General features: G+C 44.0%; 1 protein-coding gene across 5 annotated transcripts in view; it reads left to right on the top strand.

Annotated features, from left to right (window-relative positions):
• Positions 1-19229, top strand: part of LOC149345374 (alkaline phosphatase-like) — a 244372-nt gene that overhangs the window by 162903 nt on the left and 62240 nt on the right. For 4 of the 5 annotated variants that reach the window (XM_089546606.1, XM_089546601.1, XM_089546602.1 and 1 more), the window contains one exon: positions 1657-1797. The exons of the other annotated variant lie outside the window; for it this stretch is intronic. In XM_089546606.1, the coding sequence (XP_089402732.1) occupies positions 1657-1797 (141 nt within the window). The remainder of the gene's footprint in view (positions 1-1656; positions 1798-19229) is intronic. 5 annotated transcript variants of the gene reach the window in all.

Raw genomic sequence — 19229 nt, 5'->3', positions numbered from 1 at the left:
ACTCTTTGGCGCCACTTGCAGCGAATTGCTCTTCATTGAAAGCCACACGGTTACCTTAAAGCACCATTGGATATCTTCTCTTCGCATTACGTGCCATGCTCATTCTTCATTTCGACCGGGACCTTATTAACTCTCTGATTCCCTCATCCATTCAGCTGTCTTCCTGCCCCTTATCGTTACACCTCACATTTTTTTTTCCACAGCTAGCTGCCCTGTTCAACCATTTTCTTTACCTTCCACTTTTATTTCTCATAAAATAAGTACCGGTAAGGTGCAGCTGTTTTATAATTTGCTCTTGAGGACTATTATTTCACTCTCATCATCCGGATCTGCGGTCACTACCTGCCCTAAGAAGATGTACTTCCTTACCATTTGCTATAGCCTTCGCTCCGTACAGTAATCTGTTGGTCCCTTCCGTGACTGTGGAACGTGAAATTAGTTTTCTTAATATTCAGTTTTAGAGCCTCCATTCTGCATTGCCGGCCTAGATCTACGGTCATGCTTTTCAATTCAGCCTGAGTTCTTCATGAAAGCAACGTCAGCAGCAAGTCGGAGATTGCTTGTGTGTTCTCTATTCCTTTTATCCCCAGTTCTTCCTAATAATGTGCTGTGAATGCTTCCTGCAAACACGACGTGACTGTATTGGACGGTCATGTCTTCTTGCCTCACACCATTTCCGCTTGATATTTGCCACTTCCCCTAAATATAAATATGGTCGCCGTGCAATCACTTCGTAAGCCTTAGTTCAACGCTGTGTCTCGTCCCTTCTCTTACTTTGGTCTAGTGCCGTTGCGCTGTTGCACTACCAGTCGCTTAGGCAGTCCCAATACCTTTACATATTACTCCTCTACACACTGGTTAAGCCAAACTTACATCTCTGCTGAGGTTTCGAGTGGGCCGCATGCTTTTTGTATTCTATGAAAGCTGTATATATAGGTTGGCTAAATTCTGCACATATCGCTATCACCTGATTGATGGCGTGCATGTGGTCTATAGTCTTTACGAAAGCCGGCCTGTTCGTTTGTCTATTGAAGTCTGAGAGCTCAATTTAAAAGGGACAAAAACCACACACACGCACAAAACAAGAGAATGGGACCGAGCGCAAATCACAACTAGCGTGTGTGTGTGTGGTGGTTTTTGGCGCCTTACACTTACAATGAATTACCAACTAGCCCAACAAGAAGTTCTCTGAAGTCTAAGTTGTTCTAATTCTCTTAGCCTTGTAAAGAGGAGACATCAAGCTGATCGGTCTGTAAATTTTAAAGTCCGTGGCGTACGCTGGTGACGAAATGCATTAAGTGCACGACGGGCTCTGCACACACCTCTCGGACGTTGCGATGGCATCGCATGACTTGCTTCGCTCTCTGCCACTGCGCGCTGTGTACTGGATGCTTTTTGTTTTTCTTATGGGGTTCGCACCTGTGAAGTGACCACTTCTATGAGATAGCATGGAGCTAAGCGGTACGTGTAACACCGCCATCAGCTTGGCTGAAAATGAAAGACTGACCTCGCTTACTCTCTCCTAATCTCTGGCACTTGTCGTGGCGGGTCTGTTAATGTCTGTCGTCGCTGAGATTCAACCCTTTTTTTGGATTTGATTACGGGGACTTAGCGATGCTGACAGGTGCACCTCAAGAACGTGTCAATCTCTTTCAGGCCTCTTTGACAGCGACCACCTTCCGTATTCATACGAGCGAAGAAGTCTCAAGACCACCAAGCCCAGTCTCCCGGAGATGACAAGGGTGGCTCTGGACGTGTTGCAGAGAGCTCCGCACGGCTTCTTGCTTCTTGTGGAAGGTCAGAGTGTGCCTGTTTGGTAATTTTCGACCGCGCGAAAATGTTCATTGACTGTGCTCTTGTTAGCTGGAGGTAGTTAAATATTGCATAATATTCACAGGTTAGTTGCGCTCACTGCATTCGTAACAATAATCTTACTTTTTCGGTTGTGCCATGCCCACGGACATTGCGAGCGATTGCTTACAATTGTTTTCTTGTATGTAAACTACTAGTCTGCGGAGACGCTGAACAGAACCCAGGACCTACTGTTGAAGAAATGTTCGCCGATCTTAAAAATAGCCAATCCAAAATATTGAAAGAGCTTACTGACATTCGCAACCGTGTGCCATCTACAGAAAACAAAATCGGAGCTCTAAAGCCTGCTCTGCTGAAGTAGATAAGTTACTCCATGAAATTAGTGAGAAAACAGCGCAAATTGAGACTCTTCAGGACGAAAGGAGAGACATCTGGGCTAGTTGGTACGGTTACATAATGAATAAACAGCGCTAAAAACGAGGACAAAGAGCAAACAGGACGAGCGCTGGTGCTGACAAAGTTCCTACGTCAGAGCGAGAAGTTCCGCAACACGATGAAAAACTAACCGATCTTGAAGACCGTAGTGGCCGATCAAATCTTGTAGTTGTTGGTATAAAAAAAAACAAGAGCAATAGAATGAAGAAACCCTGCGGGAAGCGCTTGTACACGACGTTTTTATCAAGAAATTGCTCCTGTAGTTCTGTCGCTAGGATACACCGTTTTGTCGTAAATTCGGGGAACAGACCAGTAATTGTGTACATTCAGAATTTTCTGGAGAAAGAATGCGTGCGACGCAATGCAAAAAAATTGAGCGGCTCCGCGATTTGCATCCAGAATGATTACAGTCGGAACACACTCCGCAAACGAAAAATGTTGTGGCAGAGTGCAAGCACTGAACGGGCGAGCCCTAAACAACGTGTTTTTCTTGTGCATGACAAATTGAGCACAGATGGCAATCTTTGTGCGTGGGACGACGTGACGAATGAACGCGTTCTTACCAGAGAGGCTCGTGAGCCGCCCTTGACGGGGCGCATGCTCCACTGATGAAAAGCTGGGGGTACTAAATTTCAGTGGCAGGAGCCTGGCGAATAAAACTGAAAAACTTGACTTACTTCCTTTAGACTATGGCCGCATAAAACGTTCATAACTGAAACCTGGCTCCATGGTGATATTAGCGACGAATCCTTGATACCCCCTCTTACCAAATATTTCGACGTGACCGCCTTACACGCGGGGGTGGAGTTGCTACGATTTTGAAGTATACATTCGCCGGAAATTGAAGGTCATGAACGCCTGTTCTTGAGGTTCGCCTGTTGGGGCCATGCCATTGTGGTGTGTACGCTTTATCGTCCACCTTCGGCCTCGCCTCAGTTGCTTGCATCGTTGTACGATTTTATGTCTGGACTTAAGCATCGCAAGACAATTGTGGCAAACGATTTTTAATCTTCGATCCATAAACTAGAATAAGAAGCCAGAGCTCCACTTACTTGACATCCCTCTAATTGATGTTACGATTATATGCGACCTACAGCAGGTTGTACTTGACGACACCCGTGTGACTGAGCACAATGGCTCGATTTTGGACCTCGTGTTTGTCAGCAGTGACATTTATGATTTTGAAGTATGCATTGAGGATAGTGTATCCACCACAAACTTGTATCGTTCTCGTGTTGGCTTGCTGACTGCCTACAAAAAGAAAAACTGCAGATTAGAGATATAAAGGATTTTGCCTATGCTGATAACCAATCTATTCTTGACGAAGTTTGGAAATTGGCCGATAATTTTCCAAACACCGATGCAATGAAATGATGGCTAAAGTTTAAGAGCACAGTTAAGTATTGCATCTTAGAATTTATTCCGAACCAACGAATGAAACCAAAGCGATGGAATCCATGGATTAATCGAAACATTACACACCTAAAACGCCGGGTGAAGCACGCGAAAAAGTGAACAAGTAGAGGTCCGTACTAAATTCTAGAACTCCAAGCCCAGCTCTCGACTGAATTATCCGCATAGGTATTTGTGTTCAATGTTGCCAAATTTCATGAAAACTAACCCAGATAAACTTTGCCGTTACTTTGGCACTAAAAGCGCGGACTTACAAAAAATTTTGAAAAGTGCTGACGTCAATACAGAACCCTCCAATATACATATGTTATGAAGAATTCCTTTCATTCCGTGTACTCCTCAATGGATGATACAGCCAACACCTTTTTACCTTCAATACCTGAGCCAAACCATATGACTTTTGAAGGTGTTTTGACACTGGTACTGATCTTAAAGAAAGATCTGCTAGAGACCCCTATAACATCCCAAATTATTCTTCCTCCATTATGCCGAACTTGTGTCCCGTATATTAGTGGCCATTTTTGGCTGGTCATTATGTACTACAGTTGTGCCGGATGACTGGTGGGTTGCTCGTGTTGGCCGTTCACAGGAAAGGTGATCGCCTCTAGATGGGAAACTATCGCCCTATATCTTTGAATTCTACGTGCTATAAATTATAATTTATTTATTTATTTATTTTATTTTGCCCTCAGGGCCTTGCAGGCATTGCAGAGGGGAGTGGGGAGAAAATATAGAACAAACAATGGAGAAAAAGGAAACGGGTGCGTAAAAGATTAGTCCTGTGTAGCTAAGACAAAAATACATTAGCGTAGAACAAAATCGTCAGAGTTTATACAACACCAGCCAAAGCTTTGCGAAAGTTACTTACTTCAGTAGTAGATACAATTTCATCAGGAAGATCGTTCCATTCCGGGGGACAAATGAGCGTAAGAAAGAAACTGTTTCGCATAAGGGGATGGCAACATTGTGAGGATGATCAATGCGGCGTGATAAGTAATAGGGTCTATGAAAGAAATTATTGTGTAGGCTGGAGTGATAATATAACTTGTGAAATAGATTTAGCCGGCAAATTTTTCGTCGCGAAGCCAATGACTGAAGACTAAGGTTAGCTTTCATTTCCGTTGTGCTAGCTCCTCGATTATAGTTAGAAAGAATGAAGTGAGCGGAGTTATTTCGAACACGTTCAAGCGAAGTAATTAAGTAGTCATGGCTAGGACCCCAGACTGCTGTTGAGTATTCTAGCTTCGGACGTATTGTTTTATAAATAACTGATTTCGAAGAAGGTGCGTGAGAAAAATTACGTCGCAGATAACCTAATGTTTTATTAGCTTTATTCATTATGTAATCTATGTGAAGCCTCCAAGATAGGTTAGATGTAATGTGAATGCCTAGGTATTTATAAGAATTGACGCTTTCAAGTGGAATGTCATTCAAATAGAATACGGGAGATGGATTAGCAGAACGGGATACACGCAAGACTTTGCGTTTGCTAAAGTTTAGTTCTATTAGCCACTGATTGCACTAATTACTATAGCCGTAAGGTCGCGCTGTAGGGTGTTGATATCATTATCGCTTTTCACCTCGCCAAAATCATCCAGTCGACAGCGAATAAATGTATGTTAGAGGATACATGAGAAGGAAGATCATGGATATAAATTAAGTACAGCAATAGTCCGAGAACGGAACCTTGTGGAACACCAGAAATTACCACCAAACAAAGAACACCACCAAAATTGCCACCAAAAATTACCAAAAATTAAGAATTACCACCAGAAAAAGAACACCAGAACAAAAGGTGAGTTGTAACCATTAGCAGCGACAAATTGGGAACGATTGATCAGAAATCATGGAACACATCATTGCACATTTTCTCACCAATTTCCTTGAAAGCAATTGCTTGTTGCTCCTTTCCAGCACGGGTTTTGAAAGGGATCATGAACGTGCACACAACTTGTAACAACAGTCCATGATGTAGCTAAAATTCTCAATTCATCTGGCCAGGCACACCTCACCTTCCTAGGCTTTAGCTAGGCCTTTGATTGTGTCCCTCCTAGCAAGCTTTAGACTAAACTTGAACATTTCGGTGTTCCTTCATTCATAATAAATTGGATAAACGCGTACCTTTCAAATCATGCCCAGTTTGTCGATATAAGAGGGTTTTCTTCCAATACGTTGCCGTTACATCGGTAGTTCCCCAGGGAAGTGTTTTATAATCTAATAATAATCTAATAATCTTTATTTGCATCGGTATGATGTTTTGAGGGAGGTTGTGGGTAAAAGCTGCTCGTAAACAGCAGCTTGACAAAGGCCCACAGCCCCCCTCTACAGGGTAACAGCAGCAAGGCATGGAACAACATAAATATACACATCTAAACTCTTCGCGATTTAGCGGAGCCAAAATAAAATACAGTAGAAAGAAAAAAAAGAAGAAAAAACAACAACAATGCAATAAATACAGAGGGCACAAAGAGGTACAGTAAACAAAAGATTAAATATACATATCATAGGAACACAGGTACAATTTTAGGAGTGTATGCAGTGAAGCTGTCGTAATTCGCGTTTAGATATATTAAACAGGTCAGTCCCGGATTTTTTATAGTTATTTAATAGTGTTGGAAGGGTGAAGGATAATTTTTCCATTGCATAGTTGGTTCTAGGAGTTGGTACAATCCACTCCTCTTTATGACGCGTAGGGTAACAAACAGTTCTTTTTTCCAGTAAAGACAACTCATGCAAACATTCAAGATGATTTTTTAATTCGCGCTGGAATGCAAGTGTTAGCTTATAATTGTATAGATTGAATACTGGTATTATGTTTGCTTTTGGGAAAAGACCTTGCGAGTGACTGTTGTATGATTGATTGAAAAGTATTCTGATAAGTTTTTTTTTGAAGTATGAAGATCTTTTGCAAATTTGTATATGTGGTTGTGCCCCAGATTAAAAAACAGTAATTAAGATGAGAGTAGAACAGGGAATTATAAAGCAGAATCTTTAATTGATACGGAAGAAAAGCTCTGTAACGGGAAATAATGCCAACTGCTCGAGATAACTTGGTTAAAACAGCATCAATGTGACCATCCCATAGCATACTCTGAGAAAATGTAACACCCAGAATTTTGATATTATTTGTGATTCCTATTGGTGCTCCACTATAAATTAAGCTTACACGAAAATTTAACTGCCTAGATTTAGGTCTAAATATTACAGCTTTCGTCTTATTAACATTTATGCTTAAATGGTTCGCTATTGACCACGTTTTAAGCTTGGTAAGGAGAGTTCGCGTCGCTGTGTAAGATGTCGCAATCTGGAGCAGAAAGAAATATGCTAGCGTCGTCGGCATATAAAACATACTTAGGCTCAGTAGAGAGGTTAGTGAGATCATTGATGTAAATGTTAAAAAGAAGCGGACCAAGAATGCTGCCCTGAGGAACACCTTTGATTATGGATTTTAATTCAGAACGATACTGTTCAATTTGGACGAACTGCTGCCGAAAACTGAGATATGATTTAATAAGTTCGAGAAAATGTCCTCGGATTCCATATATTTCCAGTTTCTTCAGCGAAGTTAAGTGATGAATACAATCGAATGCTTTAGAAAAGTCGACATAAATACCAAGAATAAAGAACTTTTTTTCAAATTCGGACAGAATAAACTCTTTCTGTTCCAGCAAAGCTAATTCGGTCGATTTATTCTTCCTAAATCCATATTGAGCATCTGAAATTAGTTTGTGTACATCAAAGAACGAGCAGAGCTGATTATGGATAAGCTTCTCCAAGCCTTTCGAAAATATGGGTAAGACGGATATGGGTCGGTAAGTGTTTTAGAGCCTATTATTTTCTTAATATACGTTAATGACATAACCAATGAAATTCATCCAGATGCTAACATCCGCCTATTTGCAGATGATTGCCTTCTCTATAAGCATATAACATCTGACAATGACCAAAAAAACCTATTGACCAGTTTGATAATAATTAATTAATGGTGCACGGGGTAGGGTATGACGTTAAACTCTGAGAAAACAGTGATGCTTTGTGTCACAAATAAAAAAAAACTCGCTCTCTTTTTCATACCATGTTAATGGCAACCCCGTAAAAGAACTTACGGAATATAAATACCTAGGAATTACAGTTACTAACACCCTTTCGTGGTCTACACATATTAAAAACACTTGTGCTTCTGCTACACGCAAACTTGGCTTCCTACGACGTAAGTTAAAACGGGCACCCTCAGAATTAAAACTTCAAGCCTATAAAGCATTTATTTTACCAAAACTCGAGTACGCATGAGTGATATGGGATCCCTTCTACATAAAAGACAGGCAAAAGCTGTAAATGATTCCAAGACGGGGAGTTCGTTTTATCTATAGTAAATATGAGGCTACGCATTCCGTTTCAAAGGTCGTCGTAGACAATAACATGAAAAGAATAGAATTGAGAAGAAAAATTGCGCGACCTAAGTTTTTATGTCATTTGCACAAAGCGCCAAAATCTTAACTCAGACACTTATACTCTGCCGTTTCCTTCGCGTTCATCCAGGCATCGTCACGCCCACAATTTGCTCCCCTATGAGGCACGCACAAATTTGTTCGTCTTCATTCTTTCCGCGAACTCACAGAGTGGAATGATGTGCCTCCAGCGGTTTTTTCTTCGAAAAATTTTGAGTTAGCATTAACCATGGTGTTTCAATCTTGATGCACGCTTGAGGTTGATTTGTGATATAATTGTGATCTTTTGTGCGCAAGCGCAGTTCCGTATTCAACTTTTTACTCGCTTTATCATTCTTGCGCGTAGGCCTTTGTTACTAATCTATAATCTTAATTTTGTTCTGTTGACGTGTGTGTGTTCTTTTTGTCCTCTTGATAAGCCATTGCGCGTGCCATGGTTTTTTTAACCAAACTCAAGTTTCAAGTATGCTTCTGAAAGTGCTGCTGTGTAAAACCTTGTATATGTATGCTGCCACCTGCTTGGTCTTCCGAGAATGCAGTATCTCCCAAATAAATAAATATTGGTTATAGTATAGCTGTAGGGTTATTGGTTATAGTATAGCCTATGGGTTATATGCTCGTAGAGAGTAATCAGTGCTTCCAGAGCTGAGGCAACAAACTGCAATGCATGACTGACCACGTCAACAAGCAAAGTAAAACCCTCATTTGTTATTCAATTGCGCATAAGGGTAAACGCAGCATTGAATGCCGGAGGACGGGAGCAGCAATTTTCCCTAGCAAGTGAGAGAGTCCGCAATAGAGTACGCTGAGCGTAGCTGCTGAAAGGGGCTTTAAGAGAAGAGAACATGACAATGCTTCAATAAGGGAATCTTAGTCTGCCAGCTGCAGGTATCATTTATCAAAAAAAAAAATATTGAAAAGTTCTTGTCTGCTACCCGTGACATGTGCAGCCGTTGCTTGAGAGTGACGGAAAGGTTGGAATATACCTAACAGGGAATGGATAGTGGAAAATATACTTCTGTTCCTGCAGTAAGGAGAGGTGAGTTTAAAGTTTTCCTGCTATTGAAATGATATCATCGTTATGCTATCATTCAACATGCTGCAATTATTAATTAATCGATTGATTAATTAATCAATCAATCATGTAACCAAACAACTAACTAGCCAGCCAGCTACCCATTCAACTGAAAAAGCAATCTAAGATAGAGCAATCATTAAAACCAATTTTCATTTAATTTTCCTGCCCTTACGGCGCGGTTCGGGTGTCCACCGAGATATGAGAGACAGGCGTCGTTTCCTTTCCTTCGGGCAAGGTGTCGCGCCGAACGGGCCATGGCGTTCCGTGGATTCCTCGGCAACGCTGCAACACGCTGCCGCGACCCACTCTAAAAGACTAAGTTTAAGGGTTCTCCAAATTTTACCCTGCAAGGAGCGCTGATTAATCGCCCCTTCTCATAGGGTAAGGCGTACGTACGCCTGTTAAGGTACCTGTATCTTTTCATATTCGGGATTTTCAGCACGTCTTGTATTCCGTCAAATTTAAAATTCGGCACGTTGAATGTGCGTGGACTAGCAGTTAGGCGTAAACATTATCAGCTAATGCGTCTGCTTTATGAGAAAGACCTAGACATTCTTGCCGTACAAGAAAAAAAGGTAGAGAGTGAGAGTGCGACAGACGCTATGGTTGCGCAGTTCAAGCCGCGATATAACGTGCGTGCTAGTCATGCAGTGGGGACATCAGCGGGCTGTGTTCTGTTAATTAAGAACAGTCTCGGTGTCGAGGAACAAGCAGTGGTGTGTTGCTCGAGGGGAAGGCTTGTGCTCTGTGATCTGTTGTACGGGAAGGAAAATTTGAGAGTTATCTGTGTGTATAATCCTACAAAACAGCGTGAAAGTCTTTTGTTTGTCCAGGAACTATGTGCGTACATCGAATTCGATAGACTTGTCATCCTTTTAGGGGATTTCAATTGTGTTCTCAGTGCAAAAGACCGATCATGCTCAGCGGTTACCGAAAGCGAAAGTGCTGCTTTCTAGAAAAAAAAACCTCAAAAATTATTCGCTTCAAGACGTAGATGAAAGAAATTGTTCGAATCCGAGAATGGTATAGGAGAATATGACGTGTTCCATTAGCTTTCAAGGCACGCTTGTTAAAGAAATGGGGCGATAATTTAATGGATAATTTGTGTCCCCGGATTCGAAGACTGGAATGACCTTCCCGTTTTTCCAGTCACAAGGAAGTTGGCCAGAAGAGAGTGACTGCTGAAATAGCCAGCACAAATAACTGGCACTGGTGAGTTTATTGTTCTTGAGAAATTTGGCGTTGATATTATCGAAACCGGTAGAAGATGGTATCATTTTATCGATTAGCGACAAAATTCCAGACGCGTTAAATTCAACAGGCGACATAAAATGTAAAGAAAAGTGCTTGGCACAAGAAATGGGGCATTGGGTTCATTAGAGAACGCTGATTGAAATTCAACATTGAACATTGAGCGCACTCTTCATGACTAAGCACGTCTCCCGCTTCATTTGTGATACTGATATCGCCTTTGTGTTTTGGGTTGATGGTGTCCCAGAACTTTCGAGGATTAGTATGTAGTATTTTCAGCAAGTCCTTGTTAAAAAAGGTACGTTTGCTGTTTGGCGTTCCGGGCAGATAAAGTATATGCCTTTCCGCCGCGTAATACTTGTCCCCGGCCGCCTGGTTCGTTTTTCCTTTGGCGCGCGAAAAAGACGCTTCTTTCGATTCTCCAAACGTTTTAGTGTTTTAGTGAGCCATGGCTTCTGTGAATTATCTCGGAAGGTGAGCTGAGGAATTAACTCATCATTTAATTCAGTAATTTTCTTTTTAAATATAGTCCAATTTTCTTCGATAGACGGAATATGAAAATTAGTTCGGAAAGATTGAAAGAAGGCGTCCAGTTCACGATTAATCTCTGCGTAGTCACCCTTATCGTACAAACGGCTCGTCTTTTTAAAAGTTAGGCTCCGAAGCGGAGTTAGGGCTATATCGGCATGAATTACTTCGTGATCGCTTATTCCAGGAAGAATCCTGACTGACTTAAGGCTTTCGCGGTAACTGACGAGTAGTAGGTCTAATATGTTAGCGCTCGTTTGTGTTATTCTTGCTGGTGCCGAGATAAGTTTTGTAAGGCCAAAGTTCAGGCAGACTTCTATGAAATTATTGTCTTCCACCGTGCCTGATGCTGAAACAGTGTTAGTACTGCAGTCAATATCCGGGAAATTAAAATCACCAAAGAGAAGTATATGCGACTTTCGATGTTTAGCAGTAAGTTCGCACAGCAAGTTATTAAGTTTCTCTGAAAAGTCCGGAATACAGTGCGGGGGCCTGTAACAAACACCGAGAAGAACCGACTGAGGAGGACAATGGCATAAAAGCCACATTATTTCAAGATCAGACAAAATGGAAATGATTGAAAATGGTAAATCATTAGAAATACCAATGAGCACTCCTCCGCCACGAGACCCCGGAAGGTCCTTACGAAAAAGCGTAAAGTTAGATAAGTCTGCCAGGACCTTATTGTCGTTAATTTCGCTAGTCAGCCACGTTTCAGTTAGTACGAGGATGTTGCTACTGGACGAACGAACAAGACTGGAGATTTCTTCGTGCTTAGAAATAAAGCTGCGGATATTAGTGAAAACTACGGATAAAGAAACAGTAGACTGAGGTGATTGTCGGGACGCGGGCCTGGGGTGAAGCTGTGGGATGCTTTTTCCAGATGGCTGCTATGATATTTCCTTAACAGTTTCCGAGGAGTCGTCATAAACGGACCGTGTGCGACTGATAAACAAGGTCTTGTAGCTCAATTTATAAACCGTAGATTTGGTTTTTATAAAGCTGATAAGTTGTTTTCGGGCCTTCTATCTGTAGGCGAGAGGTCTTCACCGGCGCTGTATACAGTATCCCAGAAGTACTTGTATTTGGGCGTGTTGGTTCATAACTTTTCAGGAGGACACGGGGGCGCAATAAAAGACACGGACAGAGAAGTACACAAGGACGAGCGCTCGTCCCTGTCTACTTCTCTGTCCGTGTCTTTTATTGCGCCCCTGTGTCCTCCTGAAAAAATGTATACAGTATGTTTGAATTTTTTTACATTGTACAGAATATTCAGGTCAGTCTTGTGGGAGTGAAATTTTACAGCGCTCGTGTCGTCTACTCTTTCTGTCCGTGTTTTCCGCGATAAAATTTTGCACGATGTACAGGGGTGGTCAAAAAATCCCAGGCCGCTCCGGACAGCCGCGGAGCCGCTGCTCTCCGCTATCGGGGCGCTGTTATCGCGCGCGTGACCCGCCGCGCACGGGCTTCGAGGGTATATGCGCTGAGGGGGCGCTCCCTCTCGCTCTCCACGATAACAAAGCAGTGAAAAAGACGGTGAGGCGCTTTTGGTGAGTTCCGCACTCGGCTGCGGAGCAGCGCGTCGCTGAGGAGACGACCAATTGCGGATGGTGACGCGCGCTGCTGGCGAAGTGAACGACCGCCGCTCCGCAGCGGCTTGACGATGCTGCAATAAACTGGACCGGTTGTTTATAAACCTACTCTACAACCTAACGTAACAGTCTTGGCTCTAAAGTGAATATTTGAAAATTTGCATAATTCATCCTAGTTAATTAACTAATTAAGCGCAATAAAAAATATTGTGAGGAGCGCCACATCATGGCAAACAATGTATCGGTGGTTTCTGTGGGCTGCGGTTTACCGCTTTGTTTTTAAATCCTTCGTTCAAGTTACGTTAAACACCCTGTATAGTAGAGGTGCGTATGACTGCCCAGGCTCGAAATGATTCGCTCTTTTTCCGAAGCCGAACGCAACGTCTTTGAACGCAAAGTGGACAGCAGTCCGGCAAGCCAACCACAAACACACCCGAGTACAGGCAGATAACCACAGATGCCGACTTTATGCCCATCCCGAGTTGACGAGTATATTGGCGCGTCCCAGAGGAGCGCGGTGCCTGAAATCGAGGGAACGGTGCAATAACATCTCGCTGAATCTCTACAATTTTGACTGCACATATATGACGGCATGCCGTGAAACCCACGCGTTGGGCGCTTATATTCTGACATTATGACAAAATACTCATTCTCGTTACGAATTCGTGAACGCCGAAGGAGGAGCGCAAGTGCCGGAAACGTAAACCTCTTAGCTGGAGCATACTGCATAGCATTGCATGAAATACTCGCCAAGGCTTCAGCAACACGTGTTAACTCCCCAACACACGACCGACTCTACATGCTTTACCTGCGCGAAAGCACTAAACCTATTCATTACTACAAGACTCGAGATGGCGACATAACAATAACGGGGCAATAAAAACTCTTTAGAACTACAGGCAGAGAATGCGTCCTGGAATCGTATTCGAGTGTCTTAAATTTCCAGAGCCCGCCGCGGTGGTTCAGTGGTTACGGCGCTCGGCTGCTGACCCGAAAGACGCGGGTTCGATCCCGGCTGCGGCGGCTGAATTTCGATGAAGGCGAAATTCTAGAGGCCCGTGTACTCTGCGATGTCAGTGCACGTTAAAGAACCCCAGGTGGTGGAAATTTCCGGAGCCCCTCATAGCCTGAGTTGCTTTGGGACGTTAAACCCGAATAAACTAAACGAAATTTCCAGAAAGTAGAACAAGAGTGCTATACATATAGAACGTCAAAACTCAAAGTGAGTGCTCAGAGAGCCGCAACAGAGCTTAGGTGAAGGTAAATGCATTATATCGACAGGGTTGAAAATTGGGCGAGTTGGTACGAATTCATACTGGTGTGGCACCACAGGGACAGGGACAGAGAAATAGTGACAACAACACAAGTGCTCACTAACAACTGACAAAATTTATTAAAAGCACAAAAAATATATAGACAAAACCAATGGTTACATGCACAGTCATAACACGGTTACAAAGGTTACAGGCAAGAAGACACGTTAAATCACGACGAATCTACCTGTTATCGTGGTTTAGTGTTCTTTGAAGATAATCAACCTCGGCGTCAAGCAGCAGCAAGGATGGCAAACTCACGCACAAATCTGCCGACTTCCTTATCAAGAAGGCCTCCATAATCTCCCGGGAAGTCTTATCTTTATGCTTCCAGAGAACGCGCGTTTCCTTGAGTATCGGCTTTCTTACTGCATTACTGACGTGCTCAGTGCTGCGTCACTGCGCATGTGCTTGACTCATCAGAGCATTAAGTTCATCCGTTTTGTTTTGTATTTTCTATGTCAACACAGAACAAAATAAACTTCTCTTTCTACACCGCAAGCACAGTCCACAAATGGGTTGGAGTGCTTCACCCCACAGGCGTTCCTTCTCTCCCGCGGTGCGTCACACCCGGGATTCCAGGTGCCCGAGAACACGGCCGGGAACGCGCATTCCTGTCCCTGTGGTGTCCCTGTCCCTGTGGTGCCACACCAGTATGCATTATATCGTACGCCAGGAAGCCGAGAAGTTGGGAGAAGCAGACGAAACGGCCGCCACCTCGCGTCACTATCCTCAATTGGTCGTCTGCTCAGCGACGCGCTGCTCAGCAGCCGAGTGGGGAACCCTCCAAAAGCGGAGCGTGAAGGCGCGCGCCTCACCGTCTTTTTCACTGCGTTGTTATCTTGGAGAGCGAGAGAGAGAAGGAGAGTCACCCCTTCTCAGCGCATACCCTCGAAACCCGTGCGCGGTGAGACACGCGTGCAATAACAGCGCCCCGATAGCGGAGAGCAGCGGCTCCGCGGCTGTTCGGAGCGGCCTGGGATTTTTTGACCACCCCTGCACGTCAACCAACTCGCCCAACATGCAGTACTCTTGAAATTTTACGATTATGGGTCTGGTTTTGCCAGCTGTGTGACGGCCAAGGCGATATCGTTTGGATCGACTGTTATACCTAAGGTGCCGGGACAAAGACGGATTACAGCTTCCTCAGATTGTGCGTAAGTTTCTGCAGGGTCATATCAGGGATACCATCAAATATTACATTGCTCCGACGTGACCAGTTCTCAGCGTTGCCAACACGAGCTTCAAGGTTTTTTATATGAGCGCACATTTGTGTTGTCGTTGTCTCCATCGAATCGAGTCGCTACTGTAGCTGAGCGATAAGTTGGTTTTGTGCCTCAAGGATACACATGCATGCTGTTAAGTCTGCGAGTGCCGTGTCAGTAGCTGTAAGTTTTTTTTTTCATGTCTAGTATCTTGAGAGAAGCGCAGATTGCCCGGAAGAAAGTTTCTTTCGCTCAGCAAGCACGGTTTCAAAATCATGTCCCGGTTTTTTTTGTTCGATATTCCCAGCCAAAAGTAACAAGGATCGATCAACCTGAACACATTTAACACCAATACAGATACAGCTCTGTGGGCTCGGTAGCTGTAGTAAGAGATAATTGCTACTTTTCTTAGCAAATAAACTGTAGAATTTACCTGCCTGCACGATAAAGGCGAAAGGGTTAGGCTGTGCGGTTGCCCAGCCACCGAGCCCACACAGCGGCGCGGACGGGCGTTGCTCCTTTATAGCTTCCGCTGTTGATGTCGCTCGCAGTTCCGCTTGCCAGGGGTAAGGTAGTCTCCAGTGCTGCCCGAGGGGCGCTCCGGGAAATGGAGAGATGATGGCTGCGGTGTTGCAGCAGGGGCTGTTGTTGTTTCTGGCATCAGCATGCGTGGAAAGCACTGCGGTTCCAGGGCGCGCAGACAGCAGGGTGGGGATGGTCACGCGAACGATGAACGGAAAAATCAGCATGATGAAGGCGAAAGGGTTAGACTGTGTGGTTGCACAGCCACCGAGCTCACCTACACATTTTCAAGGCCGTACTCATGCTAGGCTAGATAAAGCTTACGTTTCTCTTGAGCTAGCGGCGATTTGCGATCACTTCACTTTCACTTTATTGCCTTAAAGGCCCCCACGATTGGGGGTATTACATAAGGGGTGGGTTAAATTGAAAAATCAGATTGAATAAACAAAGAAAAAACGTAAGATACAAATATTATTCGCTGTTAAAGGTAGTAGCTAAACAGTTCGCAAATATTGATGGGCAGCGATCACTCTTGTGTCGTATTCACCTTGGGAAAGAACGTGACACCTCAAGCGAAATTCAGCTGGGACTTGTGGAAGCTCAATGCAAAATTATTAAAGTATGATACGCTTTTTTAACAAACAAAGAACTGTTAGAAAAAGTTTGGCTGAATTATGGAAAAAGTTGGGCAGAAAATTGGGAAAACTTAAAAGCTGATGTCAAAATGAGGGCTATCGAAAGGTCCGTAGAATTCAAACACGGTGAAAAAGCTGAAGAAAAAACTAAAAACAGATGTTGAAAGATTTAATTATAGAGGAAAATAGATCTGGGACTATATAATGATCTTATCAGTGAAGTTAAAGCAAAGCTTGAGGTTATGTCACAAGGTTTCAGGGAGCTGCAATCCGTGCTCGAACAGAGTGCTTGCTGGCAGATGATATGCCCAGTGGGCGGAATTTGTCGATAGAAAAAAGATACGCTAGACCAAAATATATCGTAGAAAATGAAAACAAAGTTATTCTGACGGACGATCAGAAAAGCGATACGGGAGGCTTTCAGTCAGTATTATCGTGGTTTGTTCGCTTCCAAATCGGCGGATGTACAGGCCTTTCGGGATGAATTTCTAAGCCTATTACCCCGACTGGCCAGTGAAGACACTGACATCCTGCTTGCCGACTTAAGAGCGGAATTGGAATAAGCTATTGATGAGCTCCACTTGGGGAAATCGCCAGGTCCCGACGGGATAACAGCGGAATTTTATAAGGCGTTCAAACGCCAAACTGCTGTCATTTCACAACGCGTTTATGAAGAGTCATTTAGAATTGGTATTTTATCACCGTCGTTTTCCCGTGCACATACAGTACTTATACCGAAAACCGACTATCCTGCTCAGCTGAAGCAAGTTACTGGTTATCGGCCGATAACGCTTACTAATGTTGATTATAAAATTTGTATGAAATTATTAGCCAAACGTTTACAGTTAGTTATGGACATCTTGGTTGTCCCCCACCAGACGTGTGGAATTCAAGGGCGGACCATCTTCACGAATGTTCACGTCACTCGCAGTATACTGGAATGCTATGACGCTGTCTTTAGGCGAGTTGCAATCTTGCAAATTGATTTAGAGACGGCATTTGACCGTGTATGTCATGACATTCTTTTTAAAATCCTCGAACATGTTTGTGTTGAAGTTCTTTAGAAAGGGGTTAAAATGGCTTATAGTAACCGTACCACGAATCTGGTGGTTAACCGAGAGCTCACAGACAGAACTGCTGTTAGAGCAATCGTGCAGCAACACCATCTGCCAGGCTAGTCGGTTGCGATCCATATGTATCAGCGGCACGAACACAACACAGGAATAAGAAGTAGAAGATAGTACAAAGCGCTGAACTTCCAACTTTTTTTGGGGCAAAACTGAACCCACACTTATATACAGGAAGGGGGGGGGGGGTAATCAAAGCGCGCGATTGAACTGGGACCAACATAATGTCCAGGACATCAAAAAGATAACTAGAATCGCACTATACAATGACTTCCATGAAATGAAGCACGAATGACATGCGGATAACAAGACAATGTAAAAACAGGGTTGAGCGTGCGCAAATGGGAAAATGAAAAAAAAAACAGAGAAAAACAGAGAAATGTCATGCAGTTTCTAGAGTTAAAGTTGTTTTTCGTAGAGGACCATGCGTGCTGGTTATTTGAACCAAGAGCCAATGAGCCCATCCTACCCTACGATTCAGACCATTCAAAACTTGTAAAAAGGAACATCGTGAAGTCAACTTTTAAGAACGCACTCACAAAATCTTGTGAACACAAGTTGCATACAGTTTTTCGAGCCAAGTGATGAGGCTGACGCAATCAGCATACCCGCAATCTCTCCTTTCGTCTGTAGTAAAAAAAGTCCTGATAGGTATGAGGCATCAATGTGAAGCTCCGGATGATACGCGACAGCGGAACAAAACGGTCGCCGTTCTGCCATACCTGCAACAAATATCGCATAATCTGAAGAAAATTGGCAGAAAAGCAGGCGTAGACGCAGCCTTTTCGGCCCCTCTGCGCCTATTAAGCCTGTGCAACAAAGTTAATAAAAGGTTGGTTGGTTCATGGGGTTTAACGTCCCAAAGCGACTAAGCCTATGAGAGACGCCGTAGTGTAGGGCTCCGGAAATTTCGAGCACCTGGGATTCTTTAACGTGCATTGACATCGCGTAGTACACGGGCCTCTAGAATTTCTCCCCCAAAGAAATTCAACCGGCGCGGCCAGGGCGGCGGTTGAAAGTTAATAAAAGAAAAAGAACAGTAGCTGTGCAACCAGGCACCGAGATCCTTTTGTGCCTTGTGCGGAGGGTGCCAGACCTTTAGCTTGCGGTAAGGCTTACATAGGCCAAACAGGAAGATGCTTAAACGAAAGGTTAATGGAGCATAAGTACGATCTAACTGGGGCGCCACTGAGGAACCTGCCCGCCCATTGTCGCATATGTGACAGCCAAAAAAAATGCAGTCCTCATTTTATGAAAGCAACCGTCTTGGAAAAACATAAAAACCAACTAACGCGCGAAATCATTCAAGCAACCTACATCTCAGGGCTCAAGGAAGGTTGCGTAAGCACCCCTTCCGTCTCATTATCTGAAAAAGAAATCACCTTTCTCTCTGGTTTTGTCGTGTCCGGTCGCTGTGTTGAATGCAGCGAAAGACGCACACGGTACTTTAAGACTTCGTTTATTTAAAGCCGATGAGGGTGCGACCAGCGTCGACCGAGGCAGGAGCCGAACTGGCCGCCCGAAGAAAGGAGGGAGCGGAGAAGCGTCCACGGGAGGGAGTGGCTTCCCAAAACAGGAGGAGGATGCGGGGGCGCACCATGGGGGGGCATCTGGCGACAGCGTGCGACGAGGGGCAAGTGGTCGTTAGGAGGAGGATGCGAGTGGTCGTTAGGAGGAGGATGCGAGTGGTCGTTAGGAGGAGGATGCGGGGGCGCACACACACAAAAGCAATAAGGGGACACAACACTTCCTTCCCCCTTAGAAAGTTGCCTGGTATCGTGCAGGGGGTCGGCGCTCACGCGTGGAGGCGCGCTGGCTTTGTGCGCTCGGGGGAGAAACACTTGTAGGCTGGCTGTTGTTCGCTGTGTCT

Source organism: Amblyomma mixtum, chromosome 5 (genome assembly GCF_055824585.1).
Source record: "Amblyomma mixtum isolate Tamu chromosome 5, ASM5582458v1, whole genome shotgun sequence".
NCBI lineage: Eukaryota > Metazoa > Arthropoda > Arachnida > Ixodida > Ixodidae > Amblyomma > Amblyomma mixtum.
The sequence above is the reverse complement of the archived record's forward strand: the minus strand, read 5'-3'. Positions and strand labels throughout refer to the sequence as shown.